This window comes from Etheostoma cragini, chromosome 1, assembly GCF_013103735.1.
Source record: "Etheostoma cragini isolate CJK2018 chromosome 1, CSU_Ecrag_1.0, whole genome shotgun sequence".
Taxonomy (NCBI): domain Eukaryota; kingdom Metazoa; phylum Chordata; class Actinopteri; order Perciformes; family Percidae; genus Etheostoma; species Etheostoma cragini.
Genome location: NC_048407.1, coordinates 29,111,070 through 29,133,514, shown reverse-complemented (window position 1 = coordinate 29,133,514; position 22,445 = coordinate 29,111,070). Strand labels below are relative to the sequence as shown.

General features: G+C 40.8%; 1 protein-coding gene across 2 annotated transcripts in view; it reads left to right on the top strand.

The window, feature by feature from the left end:
- Nucleotides 1-16,645: 16,645 nt before the first annotated feature.
- The window catches only part of LOC117945992 (BTB/POZ domain-containing protein kctd15), a 29,265-nt gene continuing 23,465 nt past the window's right edge, over nt 16,646-22,445 (top strand). Inside the window, exons 1-2 of one of the 2 annotated variants that reach the window (XM_034873764.1) lie at nt 16,646-17,568; nt 20,342-20,517. In XM_034873764.1, coding sequence (XP_034729655.1) covers nt 17,560-17,568; nt 20,342-20,517 — 185 coding nt within the window. In that variant the 5' untranslated portion in view covers nt 16,646-17,559. Of the gene's footprint in view, nt 17,569-17,589; nt 17,904-20,341; nt 20,518-22,445 lie in introns of those variants that run through there. The other variant, XM_034873755.1, reaches the window with a different exon arrangement.

Below are 22,445 nucleotides of genomic sequence, written 5' to 3'. Positions count from 1 at the left end.
AACCACATGATGGCAGTACTGCATCTGAAATATTACAAACCCTATCACTGGTTTTATTTTCGGAAGAATGATGCCCCCTTTCCCGCACGTGGAGGTGTAATACAGTATTGTGCACTTTGGTACACAATTTGCTGTCACCACATGTTGTGCTTCTGTTTTGACACTAAAACACAAATGAAAGCCATTGCAAGTCTTCTAATTAGGCTATACACTGGTATTGACATGAATTATGCAGAAGCTTTAATGAACTCCAATCAATAAACACAGAATCTATAATGAAGCCAGTCACACAAGCTGCTGTGGGCAGAATGGTTCTTTAACCTTGGGGCTATACCTCTACCTGGCTGACACAATTAGAATCATTTGGGTTGAAGAAATGATCCTTCACTCTGCTTTTTCCCCAACTGTAACGACAGCATGTTTTGGCTGTATTTTTTATCTAAAAACACATCATGAACGTTGAGGGGAACATCTGGGTGGTGATGCTGATGGACAGGAGGAGGAAGGAGGCACGCAGAGGTGAGTGTTAAAAGCAGACAAGAAAATGCGAACATATACACACACACACACACATAACACATTGATTTGAAAAGACTGTTACTTACAAAAAAAATAATGTTGCTTTTTCCCAATAGAGACCAGTGAGCTATGTTGATATGTAACTGTTGAATATCTACTGCATCAATTATTCACAGACCAAATGATAATAATAATAACATTTTTGTCATTTCTTTTGTTGGCATGAGAACAAGGTGCATGAGCTTTTGCAGTTGGTTTTGTGTTGCATCCAAACACTGAGTGAGCAGACTTCCAATGTTGAAAACAATGCTGCCAACTCTCTTGGCTGAGCAAGAAAAGTCAGATGAAATTGCACACCAGTTAGTAATTTAGTATGTTTCCTAGGTCAAAGCACAATGGTCTGACTTGTTTGTATGTCATGAGCAAATGGTCCGCATAAATATACCAATTTGCCTCCCATAAGGTACCCTGGAAATCCAGAGTTCTTGCAAGAGCACAATTTGAATTTGCTCAGTGAGTTACTCTGGCATCGAGTGATGCTGTTTAAGAAGACCAAGAACTGTAAGAAACCACTGATATTCTCTCAATTTTGCAACCTTGTTTGGAACTTAAAGAGGAGACTAATGGATGTCAGAATAGATGTGTAGATTATTCCAACAGAACTTTTGTTACACTGCACTAAAGGTTGCTTTCTGTATAGTCTTTATCTTTTGCGTTCCACTTCTGGGAAATTCCACCAGATGCATTTCTGCAATTTTAAATTTGGTGGATTAATCCTCAGATCTCAGCAGGGTAAACTATTTTTCCTCAGCTCTGTGCCAAGGTTAGCGCCTCCCATGACGATTCTGATTGGTTTAATGAAATGCCATTAAATACCCAAATTAAATACCCAAACACCCAAATGACAGATACCCAAATGCAACCTCAAGTAACACCACAAATTTAAAAAAAGAAGTTCATATCTTAAAACCTCTTTAAAGACACTTGAAAATGCATGCTTTTCTTGCCTAAATGTTTTACCGAAAAAAAGTGATACTGCTCTTATATACCTTGGCTCTCTGGGATGTGCCTGAGGTCATTGGGAAGTTAACACTCTCATTTTTTCGTTCCAAGTGTCAGTGTGATTCTAGGCCTTACTGACACATAGCTACAGGGGTTAGAATAGAGAATTTCTACATCCGTCCAAGGAAAGCATCTGTAAAATGATTTGAAAACCCTACTGTAAGCATATCAGATAAACTACACACAAAACTAGTACCATAGCCACATGTCTCAACTTAAAACCAAAAAAAACCCCAAAGAAAACCATTCAGAAAATGGATATTTCATGAAGTTATTTCTACATACTGTATATGTCTGTGCGTTTTTCTTATTTGCTTTTGAAAAGTGCAAAGAAAAAAGCCAAAAAAGTGCAAAATACAAATACACCCACATCCATCACACACATACTTGAAATAACCAGCTATGTACATACATTTATAGAAATAAGTCATTGTAAATTGATGAAATGGTAAAATGCAACAACTAAGGCCCTATTTTTGCTTTGAAACAGCTGAAGCCATCACAGGGTTAAAATTCTCTGGTCAAGTTTGGTATCAATCAATTCGTCTTCCTATTGGCTAATCAGGTAGGCCGATTTGGTAACATCTAGTTTGAACTGGAAGAAAGAGATGTCAATCTTTCCCACGTTGGCCCTCCCTGAACTCTGCGACATGATTGGCTTTGGCCAGGGCCATTTCGGGTTACAGTAGAAGGATTGGCGGATAACAAACTGCACTGGAATGTCCCGACGTCAGAGAATCCGCCGGTGTGCTCAGTAACAGTGTAGCAGCCCCGAGGGAGAAGACAGAAGCGATCAAAATCCACACACGATAAACTATCTTTCCGTTGAAACTCTTCCAGAAACTACAAGATTGGGAGGCGACCAACTCATTTTGGATTAAATGGCTTGGATATTCTATTTCCATGGATTGTTGGGAATGTAGGAAAAAAGATTTTGGCGATCTTTCACCGCTGTGAATAAAGACACGAGGAAAATGCACACTTAACTTTAGACAATAGCTAGCAGTATCTTTCTTTATTTCTTTACTTCATAACAGGATTATAACTATAACTAAGTCATCTTATGCTTTGTGTGTGGGCTGAATCGAATCATGAGACTCTGAGCTTTCAAACGAGCGTGTTTGTGAAGATTTAGTGCTTGCAATTTATGAAAACGTGTGAGAGGAGAAAACATTTTCTCTTAAGTGGAGAAAACAGTCCCGTCACTTGTGAACAGGCCTCAAAGCACTCCAACCAACAGTCTTTTTTAACAAGAACACAGCTGTTGTAACGCCACAGTCTCCTTCACCTATTCCTAACCACACATTGTTGCTCATGCTTCTCAAACAAAAACGACAAACATGTGGGAGGAAAACACTTTGCTCGCTCCATGAACCAGATGGGATCCCCCGCTGGTTTAAAACAGCTTGGGTTCTTTATCAATAAAGGTGCATCACACATCAAAGAACGCATCAACCTCTCAAGTTTTATTCACTTTGGAGCAACTCTCTGAGCTTCAGCAATATTGAAAGCACATTTTCACATTCTCCTCTCATTTTTTCATTGCTGCCATTTCTCACAACCCCCCAAAAGAAAAAGGCAGCCACTGTTTCTCTCTGACGCTGCTTTTCAAGGAGAGAGGTGAGCTTTCAATGAATCACCGCCCTGCTCCCACCGTGTTCAAAACTGTGTCTTCCCTCCGTCAAGCAGCGTGAGTGATGGAAATGACAGAGAAGACACCTGCCCTGAACCACCGCTGACAGAGAGGGAGGAAAAAAGAAAGAGAAAAGTGGAGGGAGGGAGGTGCACTGCCTGATAGGAGAAACACACAACGAGGCAACAAACTTGCAGAGACTATCACTTATAGTGACAGGCCAGGAGGTGCTGTGCTATTAGCAGGCCGTAGGGTGGGCCTGGAGCACGGCCCGTCCTCCCTACGATGGATGGGCCTCTCTCTCGGGACTAAATTAATACTGGGAGTCTAGTGAATTGCTTTTGGAACAATGTCCTCCTAAGGAGCTAATCAGACAGGAGTTATCTAGAAGTGCCTGTAGGCTGGCTGGCGTGGTTGCAGCTCTGTGGCTGCCTGGCAGAAGGCAGGTGCACCATGTCGACTCCCGGTAGTTCATTCCGAACAGGACACAGTGGTAGAGTTATTCATTAGACTGTGGTGATGATCAATCCCAAGTATCTCAGTTTTCAAGGAGAGAGGACTTTTCCTGAAACTAATTTCAGAGAAAACACAGGAGCGTTTTAACTGAGCTTTAAAAACCAAATAAAAAATAGTGAAATTGATATTTCATTGTGAATGTACTGTATGTTTGTAGCGGTTTTCTAGTTGTAACGACTACTAAAAATGATTAAACATACTACAGAAAACATCCAAAAACATTCATGCACTGTGGCCAAGGCTGCCATACAAGATGCCACCTGCTCATCAGATTGATATTCACACCGGACCAATTGGGAGCAAATTCAGGGTGTTTTGCCCAAAAGACAATTCTACATGGATCTGCTGGGCCTGGGATTGAATCACCAACCTTCCAATTGGTAGGCAACCACACTACCACCTTAACCCCAGCCACCCCAAATGTATTAAAATGTATGAAAAATGTGAAACTAATATCAACAGAGGTGGGGGGGCTCCCCTTTATTGTAGCCCAGCGTAAACTCTTTCAGGAAGACTTAACAATCAGTGCACTCCTATATCAATCCAGCTATTATTCAAATAAATTTACTTTTTTGCTGTCAATCAATGCTCTCTTCCTAAATGGAATCAGCTGGTGGAGGCATTCGCCTTCCTGCTTAACCAATCAAAATAATGCACAAATTGCAAGGGCCAATCACAGAGTCACAACCCTGCTTTTAAAAATCTGTTCTCCCATTTCTATTCAGCTGTCGTTTCAGGCAAATAGTGCAACCCTCCACCTCCCCTTCCTCCTCTAGTCATCTACTCCAGCTGACCGGTCCAGAGCCTCCACCGGTTTCTAGATTCCATCTGGGGGTCTAATGGTTCTCTACCACCATATAGATATACGAAATATTCGTATGACGATGGAGTCTAATCGCCAAAGACTTTGTAAATTTTATTGAGCTGTACAATAAACCTCATATGCATATCTGCAAACATGTCTCCCCTGGTTTAAATAAAGTTGGTATGGCAAAGGTTTTGGCAAGCAATGGCCACAGAGCAACATTAGATTTTACATTTTTGAATGTTTCTGGCCAATATTCACTCATTCACTTTTGGCTGTTTTTCTTTCCACAGGCTCCTGAGGGAAAATATCTTTAGCTCCTAAATGCTCCACTATGTTCACCAGCTAGATGCTGATTTGATTGACCTGATTGTTTTCCTTGAGCAGGTTGTGAACTGTGGATTAATCAGAGATTTTTCCGCAGAAAACCGTCTGCAATGCTGATGATGAGAGTGGTGCAAGTGAACCCAAAGACCCAGAGGCCAGAACAAAATTGTCAACACAATACAAAAGTGCTAATCACAAACTAAAGCCAAAAACATTTTCCAATGCAAGGTGTTCAAAAGAATGTTGCTTAAGCAAAAGCAAAATACCACAACATAACTTACAAACCAGACTTAGGCAAATCTGGTTTAAAAACTGTAGCAGCTCCACTTTTGGACTTCTCGATCCAGGATCTCCTGAAGGTTTGTCCTTCCATTCATTTAGGCTTTTGAGCGTGAGGTGTCTCTAAAGGCCAGCTGATCCAGCATAGACTGACAGTGGTCGGAGAAGACATTCCTCAAAACTGAGAGTGTTTTCTTTCACTTTCAAGATCATCTGGAGGCTGAAGTCACACCCAGTCCAGGGGTTCCAGCTGCAGGGTTAATGTTAGCTTGGCCTTCTATTGGGATTTTGTCTCCTCCTCCTCCCACAACTTGTCAGTCTTCCCAGGTAGGTTTCCTTTTCTTTTACACTAGGATCCTTTATTATATCCAAGCCAACCAACCATAGATTACTATTGATTCGTTTTAGCTCTCAAAATTATTTTGTGTGGCGTGTTTTGGTAGAAAGTCCATTCTAATCTGTTGGACATTGTAGTGTTTCTGCAGGATCAGTTGGACAGATATGGCTATGGCATGCTTCACGGTTATGAGATAATGCATCTGAAATGTGTCCAGACACTTCAATTAACTAATACTATTAAATGATATTAGAAGTATCACGCTAACTTAACCCAGCTGAATTTAATGTTGCATCCCGGTGGTAAAATTGATCACTGAGTCTACTGACAACTCCATATACCGCCTTCCAGGTGTTAAAATTGATCTCATAATTCTGAGAGCTGTTCTCAAATTTATGAGAAAAGAACTTATAATTATGAGATCTTTTGTCAAAATGATTTAGTTATTTTCTAAATATTACGAGGTAAGGTGTCTACAATTTTTTATCCATGGTGAATATAATACATTTCCGTAGCAATTCAAGTGATAACTCTGTTTGTTTGTCACCACAAGATTTCATCCAGTTAATATAAAAAAATTGATTAGTGCACAGCTTTAACTACATATTGGATCATTCATGGTTTTTAATAATCAGGAAACAATGTAGCATGTGACATCTGTGGAATCAAAGCTTACTATTGTAATATTTTCAGTTGACAGTAAAACTAATTCTTATTCAAACTGAGACACAGCAACCACAGGAAACTGACTTTTGAATCTTGGATTTACACTTCCAGACAAAGAAGAGCCAAACTATCTCATGGCTGACAGTGCTTTGCTAGTCATCTATGCAGTGGCTTAACAGAAGTGGGGTAACGCTCCATATCAGAGGTTTACACTGACAGGATGAGGTCAGAGCTGAAACAGAGGGGAATGAAACACTGAGACACATACACACACTCACAAGTGAACCATGATGATGGGTTAGAGAATAAACTATCTGGTTGCATGCACAAAGGAAACCCAGTGATACTTATGGCCACTTAACAAAAAGTGTTGGTGAGAGAAAGCAATGTCTGCAGGGCTCTGGCATCTCAGCCTGCATCAGGCCAACCCGGCAGAGATCAGTGCCTCTGGCAAGCCAGCCTCGGCTGTGTCTTACCCTCTGGAGGACGGCAAACACATTCAGACTGTAATTCACTGCACAAAACAGATATATCATGGGTTAACAGGCTTGTAACACCATATGCAACAAAAAACAAGATGCTCGCTCTGGTTGTTATATGGAAATGATGCAGATAAATGCTACTTATGGGATGTGGTGCTGTATTATATCAACCACTGGTGCATTACAATATTATTTACCCAGTGATGGACAAAGTACTTGGATATTTTACTTATACACAACATATACTTTTCTACTGCTAGAAGTCTTCATAGGGTTCTCTAAATGATGAATCATGTGTCGTTGCGTGATTAAAACAGGATTAAAATTACAGCTTTCTCTGGGTTTAAACTAGACGCCATTGCAGAGTCATTGCTGGAGAAACAGAAAAGCTACCTTGAACCACGTTTTGCTCAGATCTAGTCTCAGATGTAACAGATGGGCCTCGACAACAACAATAAGCTAGTAGGAAGTAGCAATGTCCACATGTACTTTCATTTAGAACTCAGCTTTTTTGACAATGGGGGATCTTGGAATTGTGGTGGACTGAGTGCTCCCCATCAACGCAGCAGCACTCTGGGCTTAGTAAAAAAGAAAAAAGTTGACATTGCAATATTACAGGAGACTCATTTACTGCAGGTGGAAGCCGGCTGTTTAGCCAATAGATTCTACCACACAATTGCATCCTCGTTAGCGAGCTCAAAAACAAAAGGCGTGGCCATTGTGGTCAAATGGAATCTTCCACTTAAAGTGTTGTCCTTTTGGTCAGATGATACAGGCAGGATTGTGATCTACACAACAGAATTTGGTGCCAGAAAAATTGCATTTGTGTCAGCTTATGCGCCTAATATTTTTGATGGCAAGTTGGGACCCAAATATTGTTTGGTTGAAAGTGAAGGCCACTAGAGACCAGGCTGATGAAATCATGGGCCAGCCTCTTGGGGCTTATAGATATTTGGCGTACAGTTAATTCCATTCAAATGATTGCTGTTACTTCCAAGTCAAGAAAGAAATAAACAACATTCTGAAACACAAGTCTGAATTTCTAATTCACAGAGCAAGACAGCACTATTACTTCCAGGGTGCTAGACCTAGTCACCTTCTCGCTATGAGGATAAGATCCAGTGACTATTTTACAGATAGTCCCAATATTAAGTCCTCAGATGGTAATATTAGAACTGAAACTATCAAAATAAATAAATCCTTTCAGACATTTTACTCCAATCTGTATGAATCTAAGGTTATTTTGGATAAATCCCACTGTAACCGCAGGTTAAATCAGCTTGACTTGCCTCACTTGTAAACAGAGGAGTCAGCTAGCTTGGACAGATTGATTTCTATTGGGGAATCAAGATTGGCAGTACAGAGTATGCAAAAAGGAAAATCACCAGGCTTTGATGGGTTCCCCCTGAATATTATGCAACTTTTTGGGAACAATTAGGCCCTTTCCTTCTCGACATGATTAACTTCTCTATTGAGAAGGGTGAATTCTCAAGGGATGTTAACACATCCTTAATTTCCTTACTCCTGAAAAAGGTTAAGGAACCTACAGTGTTCTAGCTACCGGTCTCTGAGCCTGCTTAACAAATTAAAAATCTTTGCAAAAGTCATAGCCCATCGTTTGGCATTGCATATGTCAAAATTAGTGAACTCTGACCAAACAGGATTCATAAAAACGAGATTAGCAGCACAAAATGTGAGACGCCTTCTCCACAATGTTGATGGGGCAGAGGACAGTAAGACCCCAATGTCATATCTCTCTCTTGATGAAATGAAAGCTTTTGACGGACTTGAGACTTGCCATTTTTATGGTCAGTCTTAATGGTGGATTTGAAATAAAGATGAGGAGGTGCGTCCGGTCAAGACTCGAGCAACACTTTCATTGGAATAATTAATGTTATGTATTCTAATCCCTCAGCCCGAGTCTTGACCGGACACACCTCCTCCTCTTTATTTCAATTTTCTAGATCATGCCGCCAAGGTTGCCCCTTGAGTCCAGCATTATTTGTCCTCTCTCTAGAGCCTCTGGCTCGAGCTATTCAACAATCAATTATGGTGTCACCAATTGGCATTTGAATGTACACAGCACCATCTCTCGTTATTTGCGGAAGATGTCTTGGTTTTCTTAGAGAACCCCTCTCAGTCTCTCCCTCCCCTTCTATTATTGTGCGAGGAGTATAGAAGCTTATCAGGCTTTTTCTTTATTAACTGGAAAAAGTCTGCACTACTTCATTTAAAGGACTCTGCCCGCAGTTCAAGCATCCCTGCTAACATCCCCGTTATTGAGCAGTTTAAATATTTGGGCATTGAGGTTTTTGCTTGAACCAGATTATTAAACATAAGTACTCTGTTGCTCTGAACAACGTCTTGAAAGATATGGAAAAGTGGATTGGTCCCCCAATGTTTATTCAAGCCCGTATCTCAGTTGTTTAAATGAATGTTCAACCCAGAATTAATTGTGTGAGCTCTATGCTACCTCTTTTCCCTCCCACTGGCTATTGGCATAAACTACAATCAGCAGTAACTAATTTTATCTGGAAGGGCAAACGGCTGCAACTTAAGATGTCCACATTACAGAGGAGGAGAGAGGATTCTTTGTGTTGAGGCACCTTCTCACTTGGTTTTGCCCAGGTGTGTCTGTTTGCTGGTGTACCTTAGAAAGTGATATGATAGAGCCTTGGTCACTCCATGACATTATTGCTAATGACAAACAGTGCCAGTTACGCTTTGGCCCCATTATCTCACATCTTATCAAGACTTGGAGATTGGCTGAAACATACTGCCGTGTAGCTTGTAACTAGCACATTTTTCCCCTATATTCAATAATACAGCACTCCTGATTGGTGGCAGGCCAATACCAACCCCACAATGGGAACAGGGGGGGCTTCATTATCTAAAAGACATTTTCAGCAATGTTGGCTTACTGCCTTTTTCTGACCTGCAGAACGCATTCGATCTGCCACGTTCCTCTTTTTTCTTTTACCTTCAATTAATATCAGCACTCAAGGCATACGGCGTCCCCTGGCAGAGGCCTTTGCCCATCCATCCTAGCCGGAAGTTATTTACTCTGCAGCCTAAAAACTGTGGGATGGTATCTAGGCTTTATTAGTTCTTGGTGGTATCTGGCTGCTCTCCCCTTCCTATTGAGACGATCTGGGCACGCGATTGCCCAGGCCTGAGTAGCGATCTCAACTGGCATGATGTATGGTCTAACATTCCAGAAGGAACTCGCAATGCCGACCATCAGCAGATTCACTACAATTTCAATAAGAGGTCAAATCTCACCCCCATGAAAATACAAAACATGAAAATAATTAACAGCCCTTTATGCACGTTCTGCTCAATAAAAGCACAATGTACATTTCTTCACATGGTCTGGGAGTTCTCTATCGTTAGTCAGTTCTGGAACAGTATTGCATCCAAAATGTCTGCCTTGTTTAATTTTACTGTGCCTGTTACCGTCAATGTTTACAACCTTTCAACTCTCTGGAACTCAGAAACATGCTGTATTTGCTGGACTTACAGCTACAAAAAAGGTGATTGCAACGCGCTGGAAACCACTCCACGACCTGTGAATCCATGCATAGACCAGTACGCACCTGGAAGTGGTGTATATGGAGCTTTCCTCGGCATGCATAAATGGAGCGCCGGTAAAGACTCTGGGAAACTTCAATGGACGTTTTTGAGGCTGTGAAGTCCGGGATGTAACCGTGTTTGGTTCCTTGTCTTGTATCTGTCTCTGGACATGTCTGTTTGTGTTTGTTTGGGTGTGTCTGTTTCTGTGTGTTGTTTTTGTCTCCCTCCCTCCTGTCTTTCCTCTCTATTTTCCATTTTCTTTTTCTTTTTTTCTTTCTGGCCCTGGGACGCATTCTCTGACTCAGTGTATTGTTTGTAATTGTTTGTTGCTGTTTAATTTTTCAAAATAAATAAAATAAATTAATCACAAAAAATAAGTAAAAGTGCTCATTCTGTAGAAATATGGCCCCTGTTACTGATATGTTTCTGCACACTGCATTCTTTGTTCATTTTAATGTTTCTAGTATTGCATAAATACATAAGTTGCACTTTACTGTTGCAACTGCAAAAGGTTGCAAACCATTAGTGTAATCATTAACAATGTATTGTATTTTAAAATAATAGCTATAAAATTATATTTATTTATTTAATGTTTTTTTTTCTGGAAAATCTTAACCTGAAAGGTAACTAGTTACCATAATGTCGCTGCCAGATGAATGTAGTGGAGTCAAAGCACACAGTAACATTAAATGGAAATACTTAAAGGGCCCATATTATGAAAGAAATGCCTTTTCTGGGATTTGGGGTGTTATTTTGTGACTCTGGTGCTGCCACACGCATACAAACTTGGGAAAAAAATCCATGCCTCTGCCTTCAGTCTCCGTGTGAGCTGTTCAAAATCTGCCGGGCTTTCTATGTAACTCGCCAAGACGAGGTGGCTAACAGTAGCATGCTAGCATGCTAGGTCGTTCTCAATGGCAAAACACACCCTAGTTCAGCACTAACCTTCAAAAGAACTACTTCAATGTCTCTGTTCTGCAGGTATTCTACAAGCTTCCCTCGTTTAGAAGGAGTCCCCCAGCTAATCCTGCCTTGCACTGACCAAAGTTGGACAAAGAGTTATCTAGCTGATGTGATCTTACCTAGCTACTGTGCATGTGCAACTCCCAACAAAGCTAGAACAGAGTGAGGTGCCTCACTCTGTAGCTATCACAGAGACAAAAACACACATGGTGAAAAGAGGATCTGCAGCAATGCGCAGTACAAAACAAATATGGTGTTTTTTTAAAAGAAACCATGTAAACTTATTCTGGTGCAACCTCAAACTACAATTATGAACCTGAAAATAAGCATAATATTGGCACTTTAACTTTTAACCATTAAGCACATATTATGCCTTGATTTATCGATAATAACGGTCTACGTTCCACAATTAAGTGCAGTTTAAAACGTATAAGTAAAACTTATGCACAGTGATTTTTAAGCTCTTTTGTTTGCTAAATAAAAGTTGTAGAACTATTTCAATAAAAGTCTTTTGTCCTTCCATATGGTATGACTTTAGAAAGGATTTTACCACACACTGTTCTGTTTACCATAAAATAAGTAAAACTCAAAGGACATGATGACATACAAAACTGCATCGGTCTTTGTGTGCCTGTAACAAAAAAAAAAACACTACCGTTCTGTGTATAAAAACTGGATTTTGGGCGGGATTGCATGTTGTGACCATAAAATGTCATCAGCCAGCAGCCTCAGTCCCTATCAGGCAGTCTGCTGCACAGAGCATTCTACTCTGGCCTTGGGCGCTGGCCGCACTAGCTGGCACCCTTCCCCCCGTCGCCTCCCTTTCTCTCTCTCCCTGTCTCTGTCTGTCTCTCTTTCTCTCTGTCTCTCTTTTACCAGGGTGCAGTGACCCACCCCTCCCTCCCCTCTCCTCCCTGTCACCCTGAGGCGCTCAGCTTCCATAGTGTCAGTGCGGAGGCCTCAGTGTTGACAAAGCAGCAGGCCTTCAGAAGACACATCAAACCCTGTCCCCCCTCTGTGTTGTTAGGGAGCTCAGTGCACAACAAAAGGACCGGGACCCCAGTTTAAGTCTCAGGCCATTACTAGTCTCAACAACATAGCTAAAGACAAAAAAAAGGTCCTTGAGGTTGCTGTTCGTATCACGCGTTACAAACACGAGCCAGATCAGCTCAAACCGTTCAAGATGGGATCCGTGTTTTCTGACTGTTGTGATGACAGTGTTGTGATGGATTATTGTAAATGTAAAGCATAAGTCAAGGCTGCGGGTTGATGCCATCATGACACATGCACTCTAATGAGGACTGTGGGTGCTCCGCAGTGCCAGGGACTTCCCCCAAGGCAAAATGAGCGGGGGGAATGGTATGTGATGCATACCAGATGTGATTGGAGACATCACACTGTTCACGTTGTTACTGCTAACCAAATAGTAGCAGCAACAAAAGCAAAAGACCATTTTTCCTCTGTTCACACATTCAAAGCATGTTGCTGGATATGTCTAAGACTGGTTTCAGCCAGAAGCACAATAACAAATTTCAGAGAGTTTTTCAAAAAGAATTTCGGAGAGTATATTGCAATTAAAATAAGTGCCTGTTAGGAAAGTTTGGTGAAGGATATGACAATGGACAAAAAACTAAGCTACAGTAGTATCACCTCTCCCTCGCTGATTAAACTAAAACAAATTGCTTAATTTGTTGGCATTTTGTGAATAAATTAATGTCTCGTGATTTAAACCTTCATCATTAAACAGCTATTTGATGGCACATTGGCAATTATCCTCCAAACATGAAAGGCCTTCATTGCCTGAAGGCTTTCTTCACAGGTACCAAGCTGTTACTCACAGCTTGTACATATTCTGTGATTAGAGCCACAGACCACATGATGGCAGCAAAAGAGATTCTTTATCCAAAGGCTTAACCACAGTAAGTACAGTAACTTTAATTTAAGGGGATGGGAGATGAAAATGGGACTTCTGATACACTAAATTCAGTTTATTTTTTTTTCAGATATTGCTCTAATTTTTGTTTTTATTCTAATCAAATACTGAATACTTTACCCCATTAGGCCTTTATTTTATGAACTGTGTAGGACAAGCAAAACGTGAACCACTCACAACTTATATATATATTCATATATTAAGATTCTTGACTTGAGCAAAAGTAGCAATACCAAAAGTTTTAAACACTAAATTACATTGAAAAGCCCTGCATTGCAAACATTACTTAAGTAAAAGTACGGAAGTGTCATCGGTTAAATGTTTTTCAAGTATAAAAAGTAAAACAATATACACTAGAGCATTGTGGACTCTGTTGTAGTTGGTTGAGTAGCTAATTTTAACACATTTATTTAGTAATTACAGATGTCAAATAAATGCAATAAAGTAAAAAGTACTATATTTCCCTCTAAGTGGGGTAGAAGTATGAAGTAGATGGAAATGGAGATTTCCAAAGTACTAAATGCATGCTGAGTAAAAGTACCGTAAATGAATGCTAAAGAACAGTAATTGAGTAAAGGTACTTACTTTCCACAATGCAAACTGTGACAAGGTCTACTGCTTTTTTAAAGGGTGAACATCTACTGGGTTAGGGGTTAATATGTAGCCTTCCAAATATCAACACATGAAGAGTGAATTAAAGAGATAACATGACTGCACCAGGGTCACCGCAGTTTTACCTGTGAAAGTGAGAGATCACTTATAACAGCAACTCTCAGAAGTACACAAAAATACACACTCTTTTTGCATGGCTTTTTTGGAAACTTAATTGCTGGCATTAAGCACTTGAGGGAATTCAGCACTGTGCTTGTTAGGTGTTTGTGTGCAACACAACCCCACACGTTCTATTATTAAACTGACACCCTCTCTCTGTCTCTGAAATAACGAACAATAAGTGTCGCTGCTGCACCTCAGACACACACCAACATCAAGCAGAATGTCAAATGGCTTGAAGAATGGAGCGATTGACAGAAACCGGGCTCCACAAGGCATGCAGATTAGTAAAAGCAAGTTCTGAATGTTCTTTTCAAACTTCCTCCACATGCCAGAGGGGAAAGCAGGAGTGTTGATCTGATGTGAAATGCTTGAAAGAGATTCTTGCAAATGCCCGCATTTAGAAGGGTGGATGTGACTGTATTTTGTCTACTGTTTTTACCTCCAAGCATAAGTACAGTGTGCAGCTGACCTGGGTTATGTGGATCACAAATGGACATCCGTCGGCCAGAGGCCCTTTGGGCTTTAATGGAAATCCCCTGAATGGGAAATTTTAAGAAAACACATGCATATGATTATGAAAAGGATAATAAACCGGTTTTAGAGAATGATTATAAAACAGTATGTTATCATATTTAGTGAAACCCTCAAAAATTGCACACAAAAAAAGCACTGGTAAATGTATGTTTTTAAGAACATTTGGGAAAAGGTGGGAATTAACCCTATAACCCCAGAACACACATAGTATTCAACCAATGTCTACCTATGAATCTAAATGAGAGAATCTAGCAGGGATCTTTCAGTACGATGGTCCATGCACACTGTTGCTTCTAACCAGCAGATGGTACTGTAATGTCCCAACTTCATGTGATCCAACATTATTATGTACTGATAAAGCAGAATATTGATTCCTCAGTGTGGGACCCTGACCCAAAAGACAAAAAATTACACGTTTAGTTTAAGAAACCACTGCTTTTAATGAAGTATTAAATCGTGTTCATAATAATTGAGTGTGCAAAATAATCTTGTAGCGTGGACTGATGATGAGTGTTTCAACAAAAGATTACTTCACAATTTGACAAAGTAAATGATTTATTGTACAGATTATTTCTGTGGATTTCTTAGTAGAACATAGCATTGGTTGTCCTCAGAGGAAGCATGTAGCTACATGCTTTAACTTCAGAGTAATTCATACATTAGAAATGCTTTGAAAGTCAAATATCATCCTCTGGTAAAAAGACCAAGCTGCAACAATAGTGCCTTCCTCTGTGCCACTTCAGCACCTGCCTTTGAACCTACAGGCAAAGTTATTATTCTTATAGGGTCATTAATTCACTTCATTAGCATATGTCTATGTCTGAAGAAGACTTTGAAATTTGGACTGATTTCCAGTTGTCCCAGTTTAATCTGTGTTATTGTAGCTAACACATCTTAACTCAAAATGAAGTGCAGACCTACTATTTATATTGATTTGACTTCCAAAGGCAAACAAATGAAATTGTGGGAAAATGTTCCAGAACACTCTTTTAAAGGAAAACAGGAACAGAGCCGGCATCTTGGTCTGCTTGTGCATCAGGGGGACCAAACATTAATATCATTACTTGGGTCAAATATTACCATCAGATCTGCATTTTTCTTCCCTGAAAACGAAAAGTTTTCAAACATGGCGACGTGTTGTGTCAGTACAGTCAAAGAAATTGTTAAAAACAATGAAGAAGAAGCTTGGAGAGTTTTTTCACCTGATACTGGTCAGGAGGGCAAATATTTGGATCTGTTGAGAAATCTCAAAGCTGCATGCAAATCCTCAAGTTGACCTACTTCCTCCCTTCGACATAGACACTCAGCTAAAATCCATAAATTAAGGAAATTAACTGATGGGGCCCCGGGCCACTTTGTAAGCTATTTAAATCTTTAAATTTACAACATCCCTGCATACTTCATGTAATTGAACTAACTCCAGGCTTGTTTCCTTTAATGAGAAAAAAAATCCAGTTCCCCCTCCAGTTTGTACCTCTGGAAACAACAAATCTGTGCCAGAGGGGGAGATGGTTCGCTCTGAGGCGCGCGGAGCTCTGTCTAATTACGAAGACAGGGAGAAGCATTCTCCCACTCCTACTAGTCCTGCTGCTGTCAAATCACCAGCATAACTGTTTTATTTCCTGTTTAAATACTTGTAATTGTATACTTACTTCATGCAGAAAAAAAAACATTGTGAAGATACTAGAAGTCCCTAGGAGTCAAATAAGATGTCATGGGTGTGTTATGGTGACACCAGACACACATTAGACCATTTACAGTCCCCCAGGATCAATAAGAAATCATGTGGTTGTCTGTTTTCGTCAGGGATCTAAATAATATAAGCGGTTCCCAAAAAGTCCGATATTTTGAACCAATAATAACTTCCTACACTGGTTGGCGCCAAATGTCAAGGAACGACTATCACCTCTCTCAGGATGCTGGTACAGAGTAATTACTGGGCTCAATGTTGCATCAATTATTCACAGTTATTTACCCTCAAATAAACAAACATGCAAATAAATAAATAAACGTCTCCTTGTTGGGAGCACCTGCTTGACTCTCTCTCTCTCTCTCTCTCTCCCCTTCACTCCGCCACTTTAGCGCTTCATCACCTGTCTTTTACATGTTGAAAAAATAAGTATCATCCAGAATCTTTTTTTTTTTTTTTTTTAAGTCTGCAGGCTGCCTGCTTTCATTGGAGAGTGAAGAGATGGGGGTTGTTCTGGGCGAATATCTCCATCTAAGCCCTGTGCTATAATTGAAATGGCGCAATTGGCTGCAGGCATGTTGTGAGGGCGCTTTCTGCAGCAGCAGCATGCATGCATGTCCATAGACGTCATTTGATTTTAATGGCCTGCAGGAAATTTGGCGTTACAACTCCAGACATTGAGGCAAGAGAGAGAGGGAGAGAGAGGGAAAGAGAGAGAGAGAGAGAGAGAGAGAGAGAGAGAAAAAGAGAGCGCGGGGACAAGGGGAGAAATCACCGCGTGAAAGATATTGGTTCAAGGATATCTCTTCATTTTCAACATATTTTTCTGCTGGGACTTTATCAACAAGTTACTGCGTCTTTATTGCATGTTGCCTGAGTGAGGGACTATGGCAGCTCGCCTGGTTTTAAACTTTAGATTTAGGCTTAAAATTGAACTATATGCCTAATAGCTAGAACTGCCTGGGGAACTATTACATCAGACGAAATGATGACAGTGATTAAAATCTGCTTTTTGCTGCTCTAAATCTATTGAGCGACAGTTGCCTGTATGGTACTCTCTCTGAATCACAAGTTCACACCGTTAAGGGGAACGGTCTACTTTAGCCGGGGAAAAGAAATAGATAAGTTGTTATATCTGCTCAGTCATATAATTTCGGGAATAGGGGGGTATCACGTTTTCTTCTTTGAGAAAATTGCCAGGGCGAGAGAGTGGAGTTGAGCTAATTGTAGCCTAATCCCTGGCCCAAAGGCGCTTGGGCTGCCCGGAGCAAGAATTTTCTTTTTTAGCTCTGCTCTGTTATTTAGAGACGGATTATTGGCTTTCTTCTTCTCATAACAAACAACACGGGCAGTTTCATTTAGGCAAAAAAGCAGACAAGAAGCCGAATTACGAAGCAGGATTCCAACAAGAGCGCACATTTTCACGCGTATTCAAATAAGAGAAGGGGAAGGAGATCATCTCATCTATGTACAAGGTAAGGACGCTTCCTGTGCGCTTTGGTACAAAGAAGCTTGGTGAGGACAGGTCGAGCCAGCCTTGCAATAGAGCGTTTAAAGCCACAGAGTCTCTTAGCAAGCAGTCCGACCACAGCCTATAGTGTCTTTTAGAAGGCATTTTTTTAGTGGGATACAGAGCAAAGATTTGGCTTCTCCATATAGGTTCGTGCTGGAGCTGGACAGTGGTGAGGTGGTACCACAGACTCGGGGGCATTCGGAGAAAATATTTGAACATTTTGGGGGTTACGCGGACAGCAGCTGGGACTGAGCGCCGGCACGGATTTCCTCTGGATTCCCTACAATGTTTGAAACGGTAGGGTGGGTGACATATTATACATTACAGAATCCAATGTTTTTACGCACAGTGCAGGCTTAGCCTGTACAGTTTTCGAGGAGTAGCCTATAGACGCACTGGTGCATGAGAGTATCGGGGATACGAATGAGGTTTTCCTTTTCTCACAGACTGGACAGTTACCACGTATGGGTTTTATCCAGCAGGTCATAAATTACACGGGTCGGGATATGCTTTTAATTGTACAGCAGGAGCAAGACGCCATGTTGGGCAATATAATTAAAAGCAGAGTAAGGGCTCATAGTGTTCGTGTGGTGTGGGATGTTACATCGAATTCTTCCTTATTCAAACGGTCGGAGCTCTGGTTATTTTAATCGGGGGCTATTTTACTTGTATGTGAATGCCAATAGTATGAAATTGGATACAACGCGTGAATGGGGTCAGAGGAAGGCAGTGGTGGCAGTATCAGCTCTGATGGGGAAAGTTGATGCCTTCACAGCTGCTGGGATGTTGTGGAGGAATTTATTATTAAATGTATTACTATCATTATTGTAATTATATATTATTATTATTATTGTGTGTGTGTGTGTGTGCTCGCGCGTGTGTGTGTGTGTGTGTGTGTGTGTGTGTGTGTGCGCGCACGGCAGAGAGAGAGAGAGAGTGATTATACAGAATGTTGAAATGATTGAAATTGGGATTGATAGGAAGAGTGATGAAACGTATGGGTCTATTTCTTTCCATGTGTTCCTTGTTCACGTTTATCGTCATTTAATTGGATTTTTTCATTGGTTGTTAGAAAGAGAGAGAGAGAGAGAGAGAGAGAGAGAGAGAGAGAGAGAGAGAGAGAGAGAGAGAGAGAGTTACCGGTGCTGGGACAGCCAGGAGTCTTTCCAAGTTTCTTTCCCTTTCCCTTGGATTTGAAATGTAATCCCGTCCTCCTGTAATCGTATTAAACGAACATGATAGCTACCGCTGTAACACCCTGGGAAAAAGTTCCAGTCTCATTTTTGGCCCAACGGCGCTTCTCTCCGAGCCGAAGGGCTGATCTGGCCTTTCAGAAGGGCCTTCAGCGCCCCAGCCCTGACAGTAAAACAGCCCATATGTGCAACAACTAATGATTTACTGGAGGGTGAAATGATATTATCTAAATCTGTTTAAACACGGTCATGTAGTTGTAGCCTATACAGCGCCACGTATTATTTAAAGTTCTGTTGCAAACTGCGTCAGGAAAGGTCTGCATTTCAACCCAAGCCTGGAGGGTGTACAGATGAGTAATGATAAAGCGGGCAAACTGTGACCTTTAGTCAGTGATCGTTAGGAAAACAGAAAATAAGAGCTGGTGCTGTTTTGGAGCAGCATAAAATAGCTCTGACACTCTCTCGGTATATTTACTCCTTCTATGTTTACACTATGACTTTCTAACAGACAAGTCACATGAATTAAAACGTGGCCAATCTGAGGTTAGGTGGTTTATCTGTGGGCGAACAAAAACGCTCCTGCAGTAAATTGGAGATAAACGCCTCCTCTGCTCTTCTAGAAGCAGTGCGGATTTAAATGGCGGCGTATCGAAGTGAATTAAAAATATTTTCTCAAACATTTTAGCAGCCAATCAAAGTCAGCTGCTGACCTCGGAGTGCACCAGCCTCCTCTCGAAAATCAGGCGCTTCCAAATCTGCGCCTCCGCACTCCTGCAACTTATTGAGTCGGCCTGTTGACAGTGAGGTTTTTATTATATCACTTACAAATCTTCTCAAACATTATCCGTTTGACACTAAGTCATCGATAGAATGGGATACTTCATGGTCTGGCCTGTTCATGTGGACAGCACGGTGATGCTTTCGTTACGTTTTACGCATGTTCAGTTAAGGCTGCAACCTATGCCATTTCTCGTGTGCCACAGTTTATAACAAGTCACAGGTATTACATGACAAGCCATCACCTTACCTTATTCTGTTTTGAATGTGTGTACAAAGAGAAAAATGCCCCCTCCCTCCCTCCTCGCCGTGTTTTCCTTGCTCTCAGATTGGTGGTTGGTGTGTCTGGGCGCATCACGTCTAACACATAAGGCGACCTTTAATTAGAATATTGCAGCAGCAGTTTGTTTTATTCCCCTGGAGGCTGACACCTAGCACCCTCCTCTTTCTTTCCCTCCCTCTGTCATTCTATCTGTCCATCTTTCTCTTTCTCTCTCTCTCTCTCTCCCTCTCTCCATCTCTCTCTCCTGGTTCTCTAATAAGCATCCTCCTATCCTCGCCTCCGGTGCTGCATGAAAAGATGCAAACATACTTAATTAGAGCGGTGGCAATACTTTCCAGGCTAAATATGCGACCAGACAGACATGGAAGTGATCTGATACGATTCAGAAAGGATTCTAGCTGCTCCCCGGTGTAGGATCACTGTTGTTTTTTTTTTATAGCTTTACTTCTACTCCCATGGCTTTTCTGTACACTTGCTTTCAGGAGGGAAGAAGCATGTCACGGCTGTCTCTGACCCGGTCCCCGGTCTCTCCTCTGGCCACTCAGGGGATCCCTCTGCCGGCTCAGCTGACCAAGGCAAACGCCCCGGTGCACATCGATGTAGGGGGACACATGTACACCAGCAGCCTGGCGACCCTCACCAAGTACCCAGACTCAAGGTAAGACACGTCTCTGGTATCCTCACATTGCTCCTCATTGCTGAGATTAGTTTATTAATTCATAGCTACTGTTTGAAACTCATTATTAAGGGAATGTTGGCACACTGATGAGTGAGTGGATTTGCATCTTGTTGCTTTTGTTTTAAATGGGAGACCATCATGAATTTGTAATCTCTAATTCTACATTATAATGGAAATCTTTTCCTAATTAAATCTTCAAGTCGATTTAAATCCGTTTATGTCTCTGCTTAAAAGCTTCATTTTGTACTTCAGTCATTAAGTCAAGTAAATATTTTACTGCTGTTTGTCTCAATCAAGTCCAATTGAATGTGTGCTGTTAACAAGTCATTTAGCAGACTGGCATTAGGACTGCAGCTGCACTGAAACCTCTGTACAGTTGCCCTCAGAAGTTAGGTTAATGTCTTTTCAAACCATGTGTGGACCACTTTCCTCCCTTCATTGTATCAAAACTCTCATGGCTTTAAAACAGCGCATTTGATCGCTTTTTTTGTTTTAGCTGTGATTATTTTAATTGTTTAAATAAATACCTCAAGGGCTTTTATTTGTATCTCCTAATTCAACTGCTGTCAAGCTGGCAAGTACAGTTGCTTTTACATGTTTAATTCTGATTTGCATGGTGGGGAATTTACACACCACAAACATTTATGTGTGCACTCTTTTCCTTTACATAGCCATGTTTTTTTTTTTGTGAGTAGATCATGGTGCTGTTAGGATATTTTGGAGGAAAAAAACAATGTAAATGTGAGGCTCCACGTCATTAAAACAAAGCTCTGCACTCATCATAGTTAGTGAGTTTGACATTGATATGCTACAATTGCCTATGGATTTTCTTGACTACCATTATCAGATCTTCTTTATGTTGTACTCTTTATAATATTCTTGTTCAAACGCAGAGGTTATTTTCTGTGTTCAACCACTAGTTTTATGACTTAAAAAAAAAACTTTGAGAGAGTGATTTCCAATTCACTGAACATTTGTATGGACAGTAAAATAAAGCCTCTCCTGCTCTCTCAGGCATCTGATTCTCTCTTACAGCAAACATATTTTTTGATGCATTACCATGATGATTCAGATTGTGTAAGAGCTGATTGTAATCCAACCTCCTACTTTATTCACGCTTTTAGCTCCATCCACAAACAGGTTGATGCTACCGGAGGTAGTTCTGAAAGGAAACATACAAAAGTAATGATGAAATATTTCTGTTCTCCACTGATTTCTATTGTATGGATATTCCCCCTTTAAAACGATGGGCTGTTTCCAATTTTTTCCTCTAATACATTGTGTCATTCACTACATTATACCGTCTTCAGTTCTGTCCCATGTGGGCCAAGGTAAACACTCACCAGGTTGTTAGAACATCTGCCAAATTGGCTACAGGAAACAATCCCCAGAATCCCTTGGGAATAAAGTCTTGATATTCACAGAGGCCGCAGACAGGAAATCCCTGACAACTCTCCTTTTATTACTGACAAGTAGCATGAAAAATTAAAAGCTTACCCTGAAAAGAATTTATGATTGCTTTTGTTATTAAGGTACTGTTTAGGGTGTTATATTAGAGTTATCCAGGGGCAACAAGACATGATTTATGTTTTTAATCAAATGTGTTAAAGCTATTCTGATCTTGATGATTTTGAAACAAATCTGTCAATTGAGATTTTCATGTGCTTTAGAGCATGTTTCAGCACATTTCAGATTTCATTTGGTGTTGTTTTGTATTGCTGTTGAGTTTCTTTTGTGTGTGTAGCTTTACACTTTACAAAGAAGTTATTCATAGGGGGAGACACACATTGCACCGCGCACAGAGTCATGTCAGAGCACCCGAACTGTGTTTTCACAGGGAGAGTTAAGACCGGATGGCAGTGTCTTTCCTCTCTCTCTCTCTCTCTCTCTCTCTCTCTCTCTCTCCC